The sequence below is a fragment of the Podarcis liolepis genome (assembly GCF_965112155.1).
Source record: "Podarcis liolepis genome assembly, chromosome: 14".
NCBI lineage: Eukaryota > Metazoa > Chordata > Lepidosauria > Squamata > Lacertidae > Podarcis > Podarcis liolepis.
Window position 1 is genome coordinate 7,333,211 of NC_139569.1, and position 16,625 is coordinate 7,349,835.

At 47.7% G+C, this 16,625-nt stretch overlaps 1 protein-coding gene across 1 annotated transcript; it reads left to right on the top strand.

The window, feature by feature from the left end:
- The first annotated feature begins 44 nt into the window (after positions 1-44).
- On the top strand, positions 45-15,821 carry DRG2 (developmentally regulated GTP binding protein 2). The gene is made up of 13 exons (XM_083474509.1): positions 45-207; positions 1,133-1,293; positions 2,869-2,958; positions 4,422-4,482; positions 6,276-6,366; positions 7,045-7,117; positions 8,952-9,042; positions 10,363-10,460; positions 11,838-11,914; positions 12,575-12,663; positions 12,806-12,864; positions 13,476-13,529; positions 14,955-15,821. Exons 1-13 carry the CDS (start codon positions 144-146, stop codon positions 15,039-15,041), a joined length of 1,095 nt encoding a protein of 364 aa, XP_083330635.1. The 5' UTR covers positions 45-143; the 3' UTR covers positions 15,042-15,821.
- Positions 15,822-16,625: the final 804 nt, after the last annotated feature.

Sequence of the window (16,625 nt, forward strand, 5' to 3'; positions counted from 1 at the left end):
GTTGGTGCAGGGGACAAGAAGGCGCGTCGCACCGCTCCGGGATTACTTCCTGTGGGAGGGGCGGCTGACTGCAACCCCTTCCGGGTCAGCGCTCCCTGTCTTCTCTCCCTGGCCAGCTGCGCTTCCCGTCCCGGAGTGCCACGATGGGGATCCTGGAGAAGATCGCGGAGATCGAGAAGGAGATCGCCCGGACCCAGAAGAACAAAGGTTTGGCTCCTCCTTAGGACGCGCCGGCTCAATGGAAGAGGCTACCCGTTGACTGGGGCCTTTGAAGCGCCTGCTCGGCAGGCAGAAGTTCAGCAGGTGCGGCTTTTCTCGGTTGAAAAGCTTCGCCTGCTGAGTTTTTGCCCCGAGAGGGTTAAAAACAATAATAGGAGGTCTAAGGCCCTGGGATGGGCAATGGCAGAGGGTTGAGGCTGTTTTTGCGGGGTTGGCAGGGTGTGGATTTATTTTATTTATTAGATTTATTAAGGGAGGGAATGAACTGCAGGGTTGGGGGCGGGCGGCTTTCCAGATGGGCTCCTACAGCACCTGCATGCAAAGTTTGTGTACCAAGTGTGTCGCATTTGTTTGCGCCGCACTGCCTTTTCGTTAACGCTATTTTGCTTAAGCACTTTCTGTGTGTCCCCCCCCCTTTGGTATAAATACATTTGGGGAGGGAAAACAAGTGCGGTTGCGTGATAGGTAGGGGACTTTAAAAAGCGGGGGAATAAGACGGTGCATGGAGATTCATAACACTGAAATTTTTTGTTGCTGATTTCAGGTCTCTTCACAACACAAAAACACAGAATAAGAACACAAAATGCATAATAAAAGTAAACAAACCAGAAACTATCAGAGAGTAACAGTTAAAAGCCTGAAACTCTTCGTTTTTAAAGTTCATACCTAGTGTGCGGTGAAATCTGGCTCTTTATCCCTTTCCCCAGCCCAGCTGAGTAATACAGAAATACAGCCGGAGGTGCTTTTTGCCTTTAGAAAGGGATAAGGGTAGCTCTGGTTGACCAGGTTGGAGAGCTAGGCAAGAGGAACAGAGAAGGACCCATTAGGAGAGTACAGGTGCACTAACTCATCGGTCACTGATTTTGTTTCCTAGTCATGTATATGTGTGTTACTTTTTCTATTTCCGCTCTAGCCACCGAGTACCATCTTGGCTTGCTGAAGGCAAAGCTTGCAAAGTACAGAGCTCAGCTTTTGGAGCCTTCCAAATCGGCGGCGGGCAAAGGCGAAGGCTTTGATGTGATGAAATCTGGAGATGCCCGGGTGGCGCTGATTGGTTTCCCCTCTGTGGGTAAGGTCAGTGACACTTGGAGAATTCCTATTCCTGTGTCTGTTACTTGGTGTGCTTCCTTTTAAAGCAGGTGTGAGCTACCTGTGGCCCTCAAGATGTTGCTGGGCTGCACATCCCATCAACCCCAGCCAGCATCGCCAGGATTCAGAAACAATGGGTGTCTGTATTCTGGGGGGGGGGCACAGGCTCCCCACCTTTGCTTTAAATGAAGTCTCACCCTCAAGTTTATAATTCAGGGGTCGGGATGTTGGGAGTCATTCTGCACAGAAACAGTAAAGATGTTTGTATGTTTAAGAACAGATTTTGTGAGCTCTGGGCTGAATGGTTGCAGCTGGCCATGAGACTACAAAAGGAGAAAAGCTGCAGTTTGAGCTTTGCCTGCAGGAAAAGCACCCACAAGCGTTGCTGTTTGTTGTTTTGAAATAAAACCTTTATTTAATTTGGTTTTACACCTGTTGCATGGAGTCACAGTCTCTGTCATCTGCCACCAGTGGGAAATCCCCCTCTAGCACGGGAACCTTTATCCAGGGGCCAAATCTGTCCCTGCAGACCTCTCTGTCTAGCATTTGGTACTCTCCCCAGCAGTGTTAGAAACTCAGATATATAAGCTAGGCACCAAATGGCTCTTTAAACCAAGGTTATAGTCACCAAAACGAAATGTTTAGTTGCCATTTTGGAGCAAGATGGCTCTAAAGTCTTACTTTTCAAAGGATAGATGGATGGACTGTGATAGATTTTTCAGTTAAACATATGACTGGATTAAGAGCTTTGAGAACTTAAGGAAGAAAAGTCACTTGATCCAGGGTCAGTCCACGCCTATTCTGACCTCTGTTTCTTTATGGTGACATTCATAACGTAAGAATATTGTCCACAACTGTGAGCAGGGCAGTGGGGTGGGGTAAATGAAGACAAGCAACAACAATTAGCTATAATGTTGTTCACTACTCCTGCTCAGGCTGCACCGTGAAAGTATTTGGGTTTCTGAAATTCATTCTGATTACGCAAATAAATTATAACACAGGCATAGGCAAACTTGGGCCGTCCAGATGTTTTGAGACTACAATTCCCATCATCCCTGACCACTGGTCCTGTTAGCTAGGGATGATGGGAATTGTAGTCCCAAAACATCTGGAGGGCCCGAGTTTGCCTATGCCTGATATAACAGATAGAATGCTACAGGATAGGGTATTAGTGTGTGAAAACAGTCCAGATCCAATGATCACCAGGCATGCACCTCCAGATGGTGGAGTTGTAAGGCACCATCCTGGTACCCAGGCATCTTCACTTGGTTGCAAGTGGTCAAAAGCCAGGTGCAAAATGCGCCTGGCCATTTTCAAACACTGGTCACTGCCTCTCAGACTATCCTCCCTTGGAGGGTCATGGAGAGGATTAAATGGGAGAGCCTAGTACACCGCCTTGAGTTCTTTAGAGGAAAACCTGGGATGGAAATGCAAACAAGCAAACAAACAATAAAATAAAATATGTTTTTACATGGAAAGTTCACATCAGCACGGCTGCTGATTTGTCACAAGTGGGTGGCTTTCCTCTGCCACTGCTAACACACTCATCTTCCCTTTCAGTCCACCTTTCTGAGTTTGATGACTTCCACGGCGAGTGAGGCGGCTTCCTACGAATTCACCACATTGACTTGTATTCCTGGAGTCATAGAGGTTAGCGCAGTTCCATTGGGTTGCCATCTGGTGGGGCAGGAATGGAACCGCACTGTGTTTTATGTGAATGCAAGGGTTGGGGGCTGTTGAATTCTGTTTCTTTTAGAATGGGAGGCTCCATGTATTTCAGAAACAGTCCATGTTTGCCTTCTGGGGTTTGCCAGATGTTAAAACTAGGAAGCTAATACCTTAATGTTGGGTCCTCTCTCCAAGAATGCACCTAGAGTAGATTGGAGGCCCACTAGCTGTGTTCTGATAGCCACCAAGGACTCAATAAATGCCCTGGTTTAGCTGCCTGCTTGGGGCTGCAGAAATGGAAGGTTACCACGCCGACAGCAGGCCAGAATTTACAGCTACTCAGGGTGGTGGGTGACCTCAGGCTAAGGCCACACACCCCTTTCCTCAGGACGTCCCCCCCCCATAGGTCCAGTTTCATACCCCCAAGGTGCCCTTGACGTCTCACATTGCCTCTTGCTCCTCTTTATGGAGGATGGAGAGGGATGGGTGTAGAAACTAGTCTGCAGAAAGGTAAAATTTACATTAATTGTTCTTTCTGTTTTTGCCTCTGGTCCCACTCTCTACTTTTGATTTTTTTTTTTTTTTTAAAAAGCCTCCGGTATCAGAATCCTTTAGGCCTGCCAATTCTCTTCCTCATTTTTTGGATGAACAAGTTTTAGATTATTGTTTTCACTCATCCAAGGAACTGTCCTTGTGGTCTCTGAGCAAAAAAAGCAGGCTGTGCAGTTCTAAATAAACCAGTAGATCCCCTGATGAAGTGTGTGTGTGTTTGTAATAATAATAATAATAATAATAATAATAATAATAATAATAATAATAGTTTATTATTTATACCTCGCCCATCTGGCTGAGTTTCCCCAGCCACTCTGGGGTTAAAAACAATACAGCATTAAATATTAAAAACTTCCCTAAACAGGGCTGCCTTCAGATGTCTTTTAAAAATAAGATCGCTGCTTATTTCCTTGACATCTGATGGGAGGGCATTCCACAGGGCAGGCGCCACTACCGAGAAGGCCCTCTGTCTGGTTCCCTGTAACCTCACTTCTCGCAATGAGGGAACCGCCAGAAGGCCCTCGGCACTGGACCTCCGTGTCCGGGCTGAACGATGGAGGTGGAGACGCTCCTTCAGGTATACTGGGCCGAGGCCGTTTAGGGCTTTAAAGGTCAGCACCAACACTTTGAATTGTGCTCGGAAACGTACTGGGAGCCAATACAGAACTCTCAGGACTGGTGTTATGTGGTCCCGGCGGCCAGTCCCAGTCACCAGTCTAGCTGCTGCATTCTCTGAACATGCATGAGAATGCTAAAAAGGTGAAGTGACCTGTAAGCTTAGGATATCAAAACCTGGGGGGGGGGTGGTGTAAGGGCTGGAGGTGCTCTGTATCATTATAACCACCCCTCCCTCCATGTGCTGCTTCATGGTCTTCTCTTTCGTCTTTTGCCAGTACAAAGGAGCCAACATCCAGCTTCTCGATCTGCCTGGGATCATCGAAGGAGCTGCTCAAGGTAGGTGGGGAATGTCGCCTGTGTCTCACGCTGCCCAAAGCAGCATTGACGTTCCCAGGGCAGTAGCACTTTTGCACAGTGACAAGGGACCTTTTCTTCAGCTTGATGGAGCACATTCGCTCCTGGGCAGCCTTCCAGGGGCTGTTCCCTCGTGGTGTGTGGGGACCAGAGGCGAAAGTGAGCAAAGCAACACATCCTCGTTCTATTTGTACAGCACCTTTCTGCAGTTAAGCCATGCCCATGGTGGCTTAACAGCATCAAAATATGTACATAGTTTATTCTGACAGTTACAAAATTGTAGAAGAATATAAATATCCCTGAACTCTAAGCTAATGGAAGCATCTCAGTAAGTCTTCAGAAATAATAATAATAATAATAATAATAATAATAATAATAATAATAATAATAATTTTATTTATACCCCGCCCTTCCCAGTTCAGAAAACTGGGCTCAGGGCGATTAACAACAAATTTAAAACGCTTAATTGATGAAACAAAAAACAGCATAAAATACAGTTTAAAACATGAATAACAATAAATTCAGAATTCAAAAATCAATTTAGGGGGGAAATCCATCCAATAAACATTAATGATCACCAGGGCTAGCTGGCTAAATTAGTCCTATTTCAGCCAGTGAGAAGGCCAGAGGAGAATTAGCTGTGGGATCCCTGAGCGGGTAATCTTCATAAAAAGGGGAGGAGAAGGGAAGAAAGGGGAATAAAAGATCAGGCTAAGTTCAAATTGAAAGCCAGGCGGAATAGCTCTGTCTTACAGGCCCAACACAAATAATAATGAGGCCTAACAATAAAAATTGAGAGTTCCCATGGACTGCAAGAAGATCAAACGTATCCATTCTGAAGGCAATCAGCCCTGAGTGCTCACTGGAAGGACAGATCGTGAAGCTGAGGCTCCAATACTTTGGCCACCTCATGAGAAGAGAAGACTCCCTGGAATAGACCCCGATGTTAGGAAAGATGGAGGGCACAAGGAGAAAGGGATGACAGAGGACAAGATGGTTGGACAGTGCTCTCAAAGCTACCAGCATGAGTTTGACCAAACTGCGGGAGGCAGTGGAAGACAGGAGTGCCTGGCATGCTCTGGTCCATGGGGTCACGAAGAGTCGGACACAACTAAACAACTAAACAACAACAAACAAACAAAATGCAAACAGCAGCAACAACACACACACACACCCCCCCGGTGAATCACATCCTCTTGCGTATAGAAGGGGTGGGTTGGGACTAGAACGGGAGTTAAAATCCCTTTTTGATCTTGCAGTGCTGCCAGCTCCAGCTGCTTTTGGCCCTGGCTCTGTGCAGCATCCTCCTTTCGTATTAAGAAGTGTTCCTCCCACCTTGATTGCCAGTCAGGTTAATCGTGCTGCTGGCCCTGCCTCCTCCCTCCCTGTCCTTGGACAGTGAAAAGTCTCGTGGTCCTTGGGGGATGCTCCTGTGAGAAGGATGCAGCCAAGCAGCGGGCTGCTGAATTGCAGGCATTTCCAGCATGGGGAAGGGGGGGATAGTTGTCTAATGAGAACTGGCCTGGGGAGGGTGAGGAGAAGACGCTACCTGAGCACCGCCATCTGTTTGGAGGAGTGGGGAGCAGCACTAATGGAGCTGTATTTTTAAAAATAAGCCTTTTTGGGAAGCCTTCTGCATCAAAAGACAGGGTGGAAAGCAATTCCGTGTTTGCATGATGCCAAAGAAGCAGAGATTCTGCTATTGCTTCTGCTACACAGCTTCTTGCTCTCCTGCTGTCACAGCAAGTAACTCCCATTTTCTCCTTTCTTTGCAGGAAAAGGCCGAGGGCGCCAAGTGATTGCTGTAGCCCGGACTTCTGACGTCGTTATCATGATGCTGGACGCTACAAAGGGGGAAGTGCAGAGGTTAGTGCCTAGAGGGCAAAACACCCACACGTGGGTTGAATTATGTGCAGATCTGCCTGAGGATTTGGCGCTTTCCTGGACTGGAAGGGAAAGGGTCGTGGCTCAATGGTTGAGTCTCTGCTTTTCATGCAGAAGGTCCTAGGTCAGTGGTTGGCAACGTGCGCCCCATGGGCCAGATGCGGCCCACAAAGACCATTTTACCAGCCCACGAGCAACCCCTGAACAGAGCCGCCTGGTTGGCGAGTCCCCCGCGTGCTGCACTAAACCGGTGCAGCGCAGCGCGGGGACTTGTCAAGCAGTGCTGGCAATTGCATCTGCGGACGCACATATACTGGAAATCACGTCTGCACATGTCCAGACACCAAAAACCGCTTCTGCGCAGGCACGATTTCCAGTGTCTGGGCATGCACAGAAACAGTTTCTGGTGCCGCAGACGCAATTTCCGGCATTGCGCTGTGCCACTCCGGCCCACCGACGATCTCCGTGGGAGTGATCTGGCCTATGGCTGGTAAACCTTTGCCGACCCCTGTCCTGGGTGCAACCCCTGGCATTTTCGGGTAGGGCTGTATTTGTCTCTTCCTGAAACCCTGGGAGAGGGTTTTGGCTCTCATTTTACTGGGTTTATTTGGGTAATGGCTTGGCGGCTCTTTATGACCACATCCTCCCTCCCTCCTGCAGAGCTCTGTTAGAAAAGGAACTGGAATCAGTAGGAATCCGGCTGAATAAAGTCAAGCCCAACATCTACTTCAAGGTGAGACACCGCAGGTGGGCAAATCATAGGACCGACAGCTCCTCCCGTACAAAACACATAAATACAGCAATCGCCAGCTTGGTGGCCTCCAGGTATTGCTGAGGTCCCCAAACCCATCAGCTGCATCCAGGTTGCCTGTGGTCAGAGATGACGGAGCTGTGGTCCAAGAACATTTGGGCACCGAGTTGACGTTATTTGTGTCTCAATAAATAAACCTCACACATGGGAGACAGGACAGACGGTAGGGAAGGCTAGTCTCCCACTCTTCTCCTCCTTCCTTCCACCCCACCGGAAATGCTTCTTGGCTGTGTGTAGGAAGTATCCAGCTTTGTGAGATCACCCCCGGCTTCTCGAAATTGGCTCCTTAAATGGGTCACTTGAAATGTGGTGGTGAAGGGGGCTGGGGAAACCGTTTGCAGGAGAGCCGCAAACGTTCTTGCTTAAAATAAAGATGCTTTGGCTTATTTAAGTGTATTGCTGCTTATGTGAGCAGTTGGGTCAAATTCTGCCCATGTGCTTTTCATTGTTTCTCTGCACGGAGAAAGGACTAGAATAGGGTTGTTGGGGAACTTCAGGGCCAGCGGCCAAATGTGGCCTTCCAGGACTCTTTATGTGGGCCTCAGGTTTGTCCCCAGCCCATGCCCCTCACCAGTCCTGCTCTGCACCTCCTTGAGTGGTTTTGCCTGGCTAGGATGTGTCCTTGAGCTCTGATGATGCTTCTTGCTCAGAGGGGTGCAAGAGAAAAAGCCACTAACATATTTGCATGGCTGGAATATACACTAGTACTGTACAAAGGTAAGAGTTTCAGACTTGGCTCTTCTCACTTTTACATCTGGTCCTGCCCGTCACTGGCACGCGGCCCCTGGAAGGTTGCGTATGAGAGAATAAGGCCCTTAGGCTAAAAAAATAGGTTCTCCCTTCCTTTTAGAAATTAATAGCAAATAAAACAAAAGCTGGACTCAGGCTCCTTCGGGAGGAAGGGCAGGGTAGAAATTGAATAAATCAATACAGTGGTACCTCGGGTTACATACGCTTCAGGTTACAGACTCTGCTAACCCAGAAATATTACCTCGGGTTAAGAACTTTGCTTCAGGATGAGAACAGAAATAGTGCGGCGACGGCACAGCAGCAGCAGGAGGCCCCATTAGCTAAAGTGGTGCTTCAGGTTAAGAACAGTTTCAGGTTAAGAACGGACCTCCGGAACAAATTAAGTACTTAACCCGAGGTACCACTGTATCCTGAAGCAGTCCAGGCCTCTTGCAAGCTGCTCTCTGACCATTGCTCTGACCCAGAACAATTGTGTTCCAATCTAGTGATTCACACATGCCGTCTTAAAGCAGTCTGCCACATCTGCCCCTGTTTGGTCACGTAGTGTAAATGTCACCAAACTTTTTGGGCCCATGAGCATATTTGCAAACTGCAGGAACTGTTGAAGTTGCCATAAGGGCTTGCACTTTTGCTGCCCAGCCATTAATCACATCATTATTTATTATTATTATTATTATTATTATTATTATTATTATTACTGCTGCTGCTACTATTACTACTCTTACTAACACTCCAGGAATGTAGTTTCAAAGTACACGAACATCTGCAAATGTCAAAAGGATTTAGCCCATGCAAAATTGATGTGAGTGATCACTTTAGATCAAAATGAATATATCTTGGGATATACCAAAGGGGCATTCTCAGCAGTTCACCTTTCACGTCTGTCTGCATTCGGCAGTAACATCCGATGCAAACGTTGCGGCGTCCAGTATACTCAAAATATTAACTTTTGCTAAATCAGCCTCATTGAGGGCCGTCTTGACAAAGCCTCTTTTCTGTCTTCCAGCCCAAAAAGGGAGGAGGCATCTCCTTCAATTCAATGGTGACGCTGACTCAGTGCTCCGAGAAGCTGGTACAGCTCATCCTCCACGAGTACAGTATCCTTTTTCACTTAGATTCTTGGTGGCTGCATTTCTCAGCAAAGCGATTCAGGGCACCAGCTGTAAAGGTGCCTTGCAGTGTCATTGGTAACGCCCTGAGCAGTTGAGGGTGGGTGGTTTGGACCCAGGCAACCTGAAAGATCCTATCTCCCTGCCTGGGTGCTGAGATCCTCAGGTGAGCACCTTCTCTTGGTCCCATCAACATCAGAAGAACTGTTGGTTGTGACGCAGGAGACAGAGCATTTTCTGTGGCTGCTCCCAAGTTACAGAATTCCCTCCCAAGAAAGCTTCACCTGGCTCCTTCCTTGTTATCTTTCCGCTGGCAGGCTAAGACCTTTCTGCCCAGACAGGCATTTGGAAACTGAGATGCAGATGATGCTGATATCTAGGCTGCTTCAGAGCAAATTGGTCTGTAATTGCTGGTTCTAAATGTGTTTTGATGTATTTGAATTTTTTTGGCCTTTAGTCGTGTCCAACTCTTCGTGACCCCATAGACCAGAGCACGCCAGGCACTCTTGTCTTCCACTGCCTCCCGCAGTTTGGTCAAACTCGTGCTGGTAGCTTCGAGAACACTGTCCAACCATCTCGTCCTCTGTCGTCCCCTTCTCCTTGTGCCCTCCATCTTTCCCAACATCAGGGTCTTTTCCAGGGAGTCTTCTCTTCTCATGAGGTGGCCAAAGTATTGGAGCCTCAGCTTCAGGACCTGTCCTTCCAGTGAGCACTCAAGGCTGATTTCCTTCAGAATGGATTGGTTTAATCTTCTTGCAGTCCATGGGACTCTCAAGAGTCTCCTCCAGCACCAGAATTCAAAAGCATCAATTCTTCGGCGATCAGCCTTCTTTATGGTCCAGCTCTCACTTCCATACATCACTACTGGGAAAACCAGTATTTGAATTAGTTTGTTTTTATTCTGCATTTTATAATTTTGCAAATGTTGTAAGCCACCTTGAATCCCAACTTGGGAGAAAGGCGGGATAGAAATATATTTAATCATCATCATAATGTCCTGGTCCTGAGATATCGCTGGGCTCAGGAGCGAAGCAGTAGGCTCAGACCAAGAATGAGGGTGACCCTGGAAAGGCACTGCCAATCAGTGTTGACAATACTGGACTCTATCAGGCGTATTTTCTCCTTGCAGCAACCCTTCGGGGTAGGTTTGGCTGCAAGATGGTGACTGGCCTAAGATTACCTGGCCAGCTTTGTTGCCAAATGGGGATTTGTCCTTGAGTTTCACCAACCCAAGCTGGATGCTCGTAACAGCACACTGGCTCTCTTAACAAACACAAAAGTGTTTAACCTTGACTCTGCTCACCTAAGAAATATTTAATGCGGAGGTTCTGTTCAGGGAAGACTGCACACCTGACGAGTTCATTGACGTGATTGTTGGCAACCGGGTCTACATGCCCTGCCTTTATGTGAGTACCTTGTAAGGAGTTTCATACTTTTAACAGAATGGGATTGGGGGGGATGTATTTAACCATAAGCAAGGGTTTCTTTTAAGGGAACAAGTTTCTGAGGAGCACAAGTGGTGGTGGGGGAGAGTGATTGCCTTCCTACCCTTCTTGCCCTGCTTCCCTGCCCGTGGGCATCTGTTTTACCACTGTGGGGAGAGAATGCTGGACTAGATAGACCTTTGGTCTGACTCTCCAGGCTTTTCTTAAGTTCTCAAACACCCCTGTGGAATGCCCTCCCATCAGATGTCAAAGCAATAAACAACTATCTGACGTTTAGAAGACATCTGAAGACATCCCTGTTTAGGGAAGCTTTTAATGACTGATGTTTTAATGTATTTTAATATGTTTTTAATCTTTTGTTGGAAGCCGCCCAGAGTGGCTAGTGAAACCCAGTCAGGTGGGCGGGGTATAAATAAAAATTATTATTATTATTTATTCTACCTATAAGAGCTCTCATCTAGGTATTCTGAGTGAATTATGCATTGATTTGAATAAGCTTAATATCCAGATCTTTGGCATTCTAAGACAGAATCCCGTATCCACAAAGCATCCATTCGTCATGCAGTTAGGCCTGTTTGTTTATGGTATTTGTACTCCAACCTTTAGCCAGACAGGCTCTCAGAGGGTCACACAAAGAACAGTATTAAGATGCTCCCTGCTCTCCAGCCCACAATCAAAGCAAACTTGATGCACAAGGCAAAAAAGGGATAGGAGGGAAGGCAAAAAAAGGGATTGAGGAAGAAGCAAGCACAATATGCCTGCAGTCTGTACTGGGTGCAATCTGCAGTTCCATGCAATTGTCAGTTAACCTGAGAATAAAGTTCATTCAAAAAACTGAACCAATCCAAGTTCATAGCCCCTATGGTTGTGGAGACATTGTGCGGACAGAGGCTTCTCTCTCTGAAAAGGGTGGCCAAAAAAGAAAGACACCCTTCTTGGGGGAAAGGGCTGCAAAGCTTTAGAAGAACCAGCCAGTTTTCCAAAACAAATAAGCAAACCACCAGTTGCCTTCTCTGCCTTTTTGGATACTGGATTGGAGACGGATCTCTTACTGTTATAAACTTTTGTTGGGGAAATAAAATCACCGGAAAGCTACAAAGGCTAGCTGCTGCATATAGTTTCTTATGAAGCCTGTTACTTTTGAATGTAGCACCATCAGGCATGTCCCTGCCCCAAGAGGCTTACACTCCAAATTTGGCTCCCCAACTTGGTGCCCTCCAGCTGTTTCGAACTACAACTCTCGTTAGCACCAGCCCTCAATTTAGCTGAACAGAGAAGGTGGAAACTGACTCCTTGCACCATTAATATTCCTTTCTCCACCACCACCTTTTGGATTAGGTTTATAACAAAGTCGATCAGATCTCCATGGAGGAGGTAGATCGCCTGGCTCGGAAACCCCACAGCGTTGTGATCAGGTAAGGTGAACCTCCCCAGCGCAGTGTCTTGTGGCCAGCATGCGGTTGGCTTAAACTCCAGAGCATGTGGTACGAAGAGCCCTTTGGAAGAAAAGTCATCTTTGGCTTCTGTTCTCCCTGTATACCTTTTGTAATTAGATTTATTCTCGCTAGAAGCTGAAGCCTATGGGCAAGTGCATCTCAAATTATGTGATGGGATGAAGCAGTGTGTACCCCCCCTCCCCACCTGGCCCAATGTGCCAGGAACCACTACTGTACTTGGTCCCTGTAGCATCCCACCAACATCTTGCAGACAGACACCACTTTGAGCAGCACCACTCTAGACAATGTGCACATTTTAAAAAAAATCTCAGCACAAACAAGACAACTATTTGAGGCTAGCCAAACAGGCTGAATATCTTCTCCCACCCCAGCCCCGGTCTCCAAGAAAATGATCCCCAATTGATTAACAGAGAAATGGAAACCAAAATAGAAAAAAGATGTTTAAAATGATGTAAAAGGTTTTAAAGGCCTGGGAGAGAGGAGGAAAGTATTTCCCTGGTTTTGAAATGACATTAAGGTGCCAGGCAAGCCTCTATGAGGAGGAGATTCCACTGCCCAAGCCTTTTCTGTGTCCTTATCGCCCTGCCACCCACTTTGTGTGTGTCCGCCTCTCTCTAGCTGCGGCATGAAACTGAACTTGGACTACCTGCTGGAGATGCTGTGGGAATACCTGGCCCTTACCTGCATCTACACCAAGAAAAGAGGCCGTGAGTAGCACAAGCAGGCCAGCAGGATTGGATGGAACTAGATCTGAAAATGAATACGGGCTTCAGGGGAGGAGGGAAGACCCGAAATTCTCATGCCTTAGTGACCTTGCTATTTTTTCTCTCTTTTCTCGTTCCCGGACAGAGAGACCAGACTTTTCAGATGCCATCATCGTACGGAAAGGGGCATCTGTGGAGCATGTGGTAAGCACTGCATTTTTGAGCTGCAGAAGCACCCGCCCCCATCTGGTTTCTCCACACACTCTGCACTGCCAGCTCTTCCCAGGCTGAAACCATCCAGCCGGAGATTCAGTCTTCTTCTTTGAAAACACACTAGGGCAGGGGTGGCTAACCTGTGGCCCCCTGGATCAGCCCCCTGCCCATTGACTGTACCGCCTGGGGCTTCATGGGAGATTGAGTCCAGGAAGATTGCACTGCCTTAGCTACCCTCTGCCTTTTGCCTACAGGTCTGCTTCAGGAGCAGTTGTTGCCTTAATTGCTTCAATGTCCTGAGCTAGGAAATAGGGTAGCCATTGTCCGGTGGTGCCTTCTGTTTGGGGACTGTGGGGAAGAGACCCATTTTGGGGGGAAGGGAGAAGCTGTTCTGCAGACAGCCGTGAGCGTGAAGTTGCCACTTTGGAATTGGGCATGTAACGCCAGGCTCATTTTTAAGAGCAGCTCCGCTTCAGAACCTCTGCGACACGACTTTGGAAGGGGATAAGGGGTGTCATCTGCAAGGAGTACAGTAAGTAAAATTTAGGGAGCTGAGATTGCAAAGCCTCACCTGACACATCTGAACCTTTTTCTCCCTTCAGTGCCATCGAATTCACCGGACGTTAGCAAGCCAGTTCAAGTATGCGTTGGTTTGGGTAAGTGTGCTATGACAAGAAAGTGGGGTGGAGCAGAGGCCTCGGGTGTCTTCGCCAAGTATTAGTGATATAGGCAGGAAACATGGGGGAAGCTTTTAGTGGCTTTTTTAAAAGGAAGTTTGACAAATGCACTAAAAGGGATGGGTGAGCTATTAACAGCAGCTCTGTAGAACCTCCATGTACAGAGTAAGAATATCTCACAGCCAGTGAGGACTGTTTCTTTTATGCTTCACTGGTGGGATTCCCACAGGTATTGCCAAATAATAATAATAATAATAATTTATTTGTACTCCACTAATAACTACCTAGCAGTTCGAAAGCACAAAAGTGCAAGTAGATAAATAGGTACTGCTCCGGCGGGAAGGTAAATGGCATTTCTGTGTGCTGCTCTGGTTTGCCAGAAGTGGCTTAGTTATGCTGCCCACATGACCCGGAAGCTGTACGCTGGCTCCCTCAGCCAGTAAAGCGAGATGAGCGCCACAACCCCAGAGTTGGCCACGACTGTACCTAACGGTCAGGGGTCCTTTTACCTTTACCTAAGCTGACTGGGTTGCCCCAGCCACTCTGGGTGGCTTCCAGCATATACGCAAACGCAATAAAACATTAAACATTAAAAAACTTCCCTATATAGGGCTTCCTTCAGATGTCATAGTGCCCTCCAGGTGGTGTTGGACTTCAACTCCCATCAGCCCCTGTCAGCATAGCCAGCTATGATGGGAGTTGTGGTCCAGCAGCATCTAGAAGGCTCCCATGGGCTACTGAACTAGTAGCTGGGTCTTGTTGGCTCTGTAGTCTCCTCCAGCTGGGGTGTTCTTGGGGCTGACCTCGCAACAGGTAAAGAACTGAGGTGGGGATGAATGCATGGAAAGATAGGGTGGCAGCCTCAAGGGGCAAGCTGAGGTGTCCATCACAGCATCCCATAGCTCCCAGGGGGACACCTTCAGCTCCAGACCCCTGCACACACCCCAGCTCAATTTCATGTGCTCCGATTTCAACAAGGGGTGGGGGAACAGGGAAAAGAGGTGGCGAAAAGTTGAAAGGAAAACAGGTGGTCTTCCGCACCTTCTCCTCTCAACAGAGAAAAGAAGGCTCACCCCTGCTGCGGCTGTTGAATCCATTAGGCCAGGGATAGAGAACCCGTAGCCCTCCAGTTATTGCTGGACTCAAGCTCCCATCACCCCTGACCCTTGGCCATGCTGGCAGGGGCTGATGGGAGCTGGAGTCCCACAGCATCAGGAAGGCCATAGGTTTGCTTTCCCTGCCCGCCCCGGGGGCGGGAGTGCCCAGGAGGGACCCTTTTCTTGGAGACCTTGGCAATCCATTAGCAAGTGGCATGGGGCAGTGGTAGGGGCACCTCCCTCTCTTCTTGCCAGAGAGACCCCCAAACCAGGGCTGGTGAAACTCTGTTGTTTTTTGGCTTTCAAGGGAACCAGCACCAAGTACAGCCCCCAACGAGTAGGACTCAGCCACTTGATGGAACATGAAGACGTCATCCAGGTTGTCAAGAAATAATCCTCGTCGCTGGTCCCTCTCCCTGCTCTGCTCTGCAGTATTTTCAACACGACTCGGTCGAAAACTGTCTAAAAGCCAAAAAGAAGAAGAAAAGCCTCTGTCTGTAATGGGAGGTTTTTCCTTCAGCTCCTCATAAGCTTCCATGAAGCTTCCACGGAGGATAAGAGACTACTGTGGAACTTCTTGCAGGTTAGGGACACGGAGAAGAGAGGTTCTTGTCTTACATACTGACATGCTTAAGGGGCACCTTTCAATAGCACGGTCTTGGGTGCCTTTAAGATGCTCGGAGCGGGTTTGGTTGTGACTTGACAGCTGCCCAGAAAAGTGGCCTTGGATCCATGAGCTGAAAAACACAGGAAAAGAACCATCCATCCTCCTTCTGTTCTTCCTTCCTTCCTCCCGTGTGTGTTGGTTCACGAGCAGAACAAACAGCTCTGTTCAAAAATCAGCACTTCCACTTGGACAAAAACGATTCCGGGCAACGCAAGGATTTGTTTACAGGTGGATCGCTTCGTCACGTTCACAGAGTGCCCCGTGGAAGTTCATTTCCACCCGTTTTCTGGCTAAGAGGGGTGGTGTTGATAACTTCCACTGGGGTTAACGGAAACGAGGCCAACTTCTCCCTCTCCCATATCACCCATTTGGCAAGGCAGCAACCAAGAAACAGCACACCTGCTGCTCCTGCAGCTCTGCTCAAGAAATTTACTCCAGACCCATCAGAAGCCATTTGTCCTTCAATTGAAATAAAGAATGGTTCTTGTTTCTCTTTGGAACTCCCATCATGTCAAAGTTGTGAAGTATCATTTTCTAACTGCTGTGAAATATTTCCAGTGGTTCTTTTTATGCTCTTGTTCCTGAGGCTGCAGCTTTTCTTTTCCTCCACCATAGGGCTGGTCCTGCCCGCTTTTAACAGCTTATTTTGAACTTCTATTTGGCTTTTCTTCTTAACAGTACATTTTTACAATTTGGAAATCTGCTCCCATTCAGCCCAGGGTTCTCTTATGCTTGGCTGGACACACATGGCAGAGAGAAAAACTGTTGCATTAAGGGAGAGAGTTTATATTTCAAAACTTCCATGGCCTATATTTGTAGAATGTATTTGTAGGATATTGTAGAGTTGGAAGAGGTTTAGAAAAAGGCAACCAAAATGATCAAAGGGATGGAGAAACTCCCCTCTTAGGAGACGTTGTGGCGTCTGAAACTTTTTAAATGAGAGAAAAGTTGAGTAGGTGGTGGCATGGTAGAGGTATGGTATAGGCATAGAGATTTATTTAACAACAGTAACAACAATAACAATGTATACCAAAGAGGCCACAGATAATTAATGGCCAAAGGCCTGGCAAAAAGGATATGTTTGTGGCTGGTGCTAAAAGCGATGTAATGAGGGCAAGAGGTGAGCCTCCCTGGGGAGAGCATTCCACAAGCAAGGGGCCATCACCAAAAAGGTCTGGTCTCATGTTTCCACCTTCTAGGTTTCCCGTGTAGGGGGCATACCAAGAAGGGCCTCAGATGATGGTTGCAGGGTTTGGGTAGGATCATACGGGAAGAAGTTTCTGCCAATTGGCTTCCCTCCAGATAACCTCC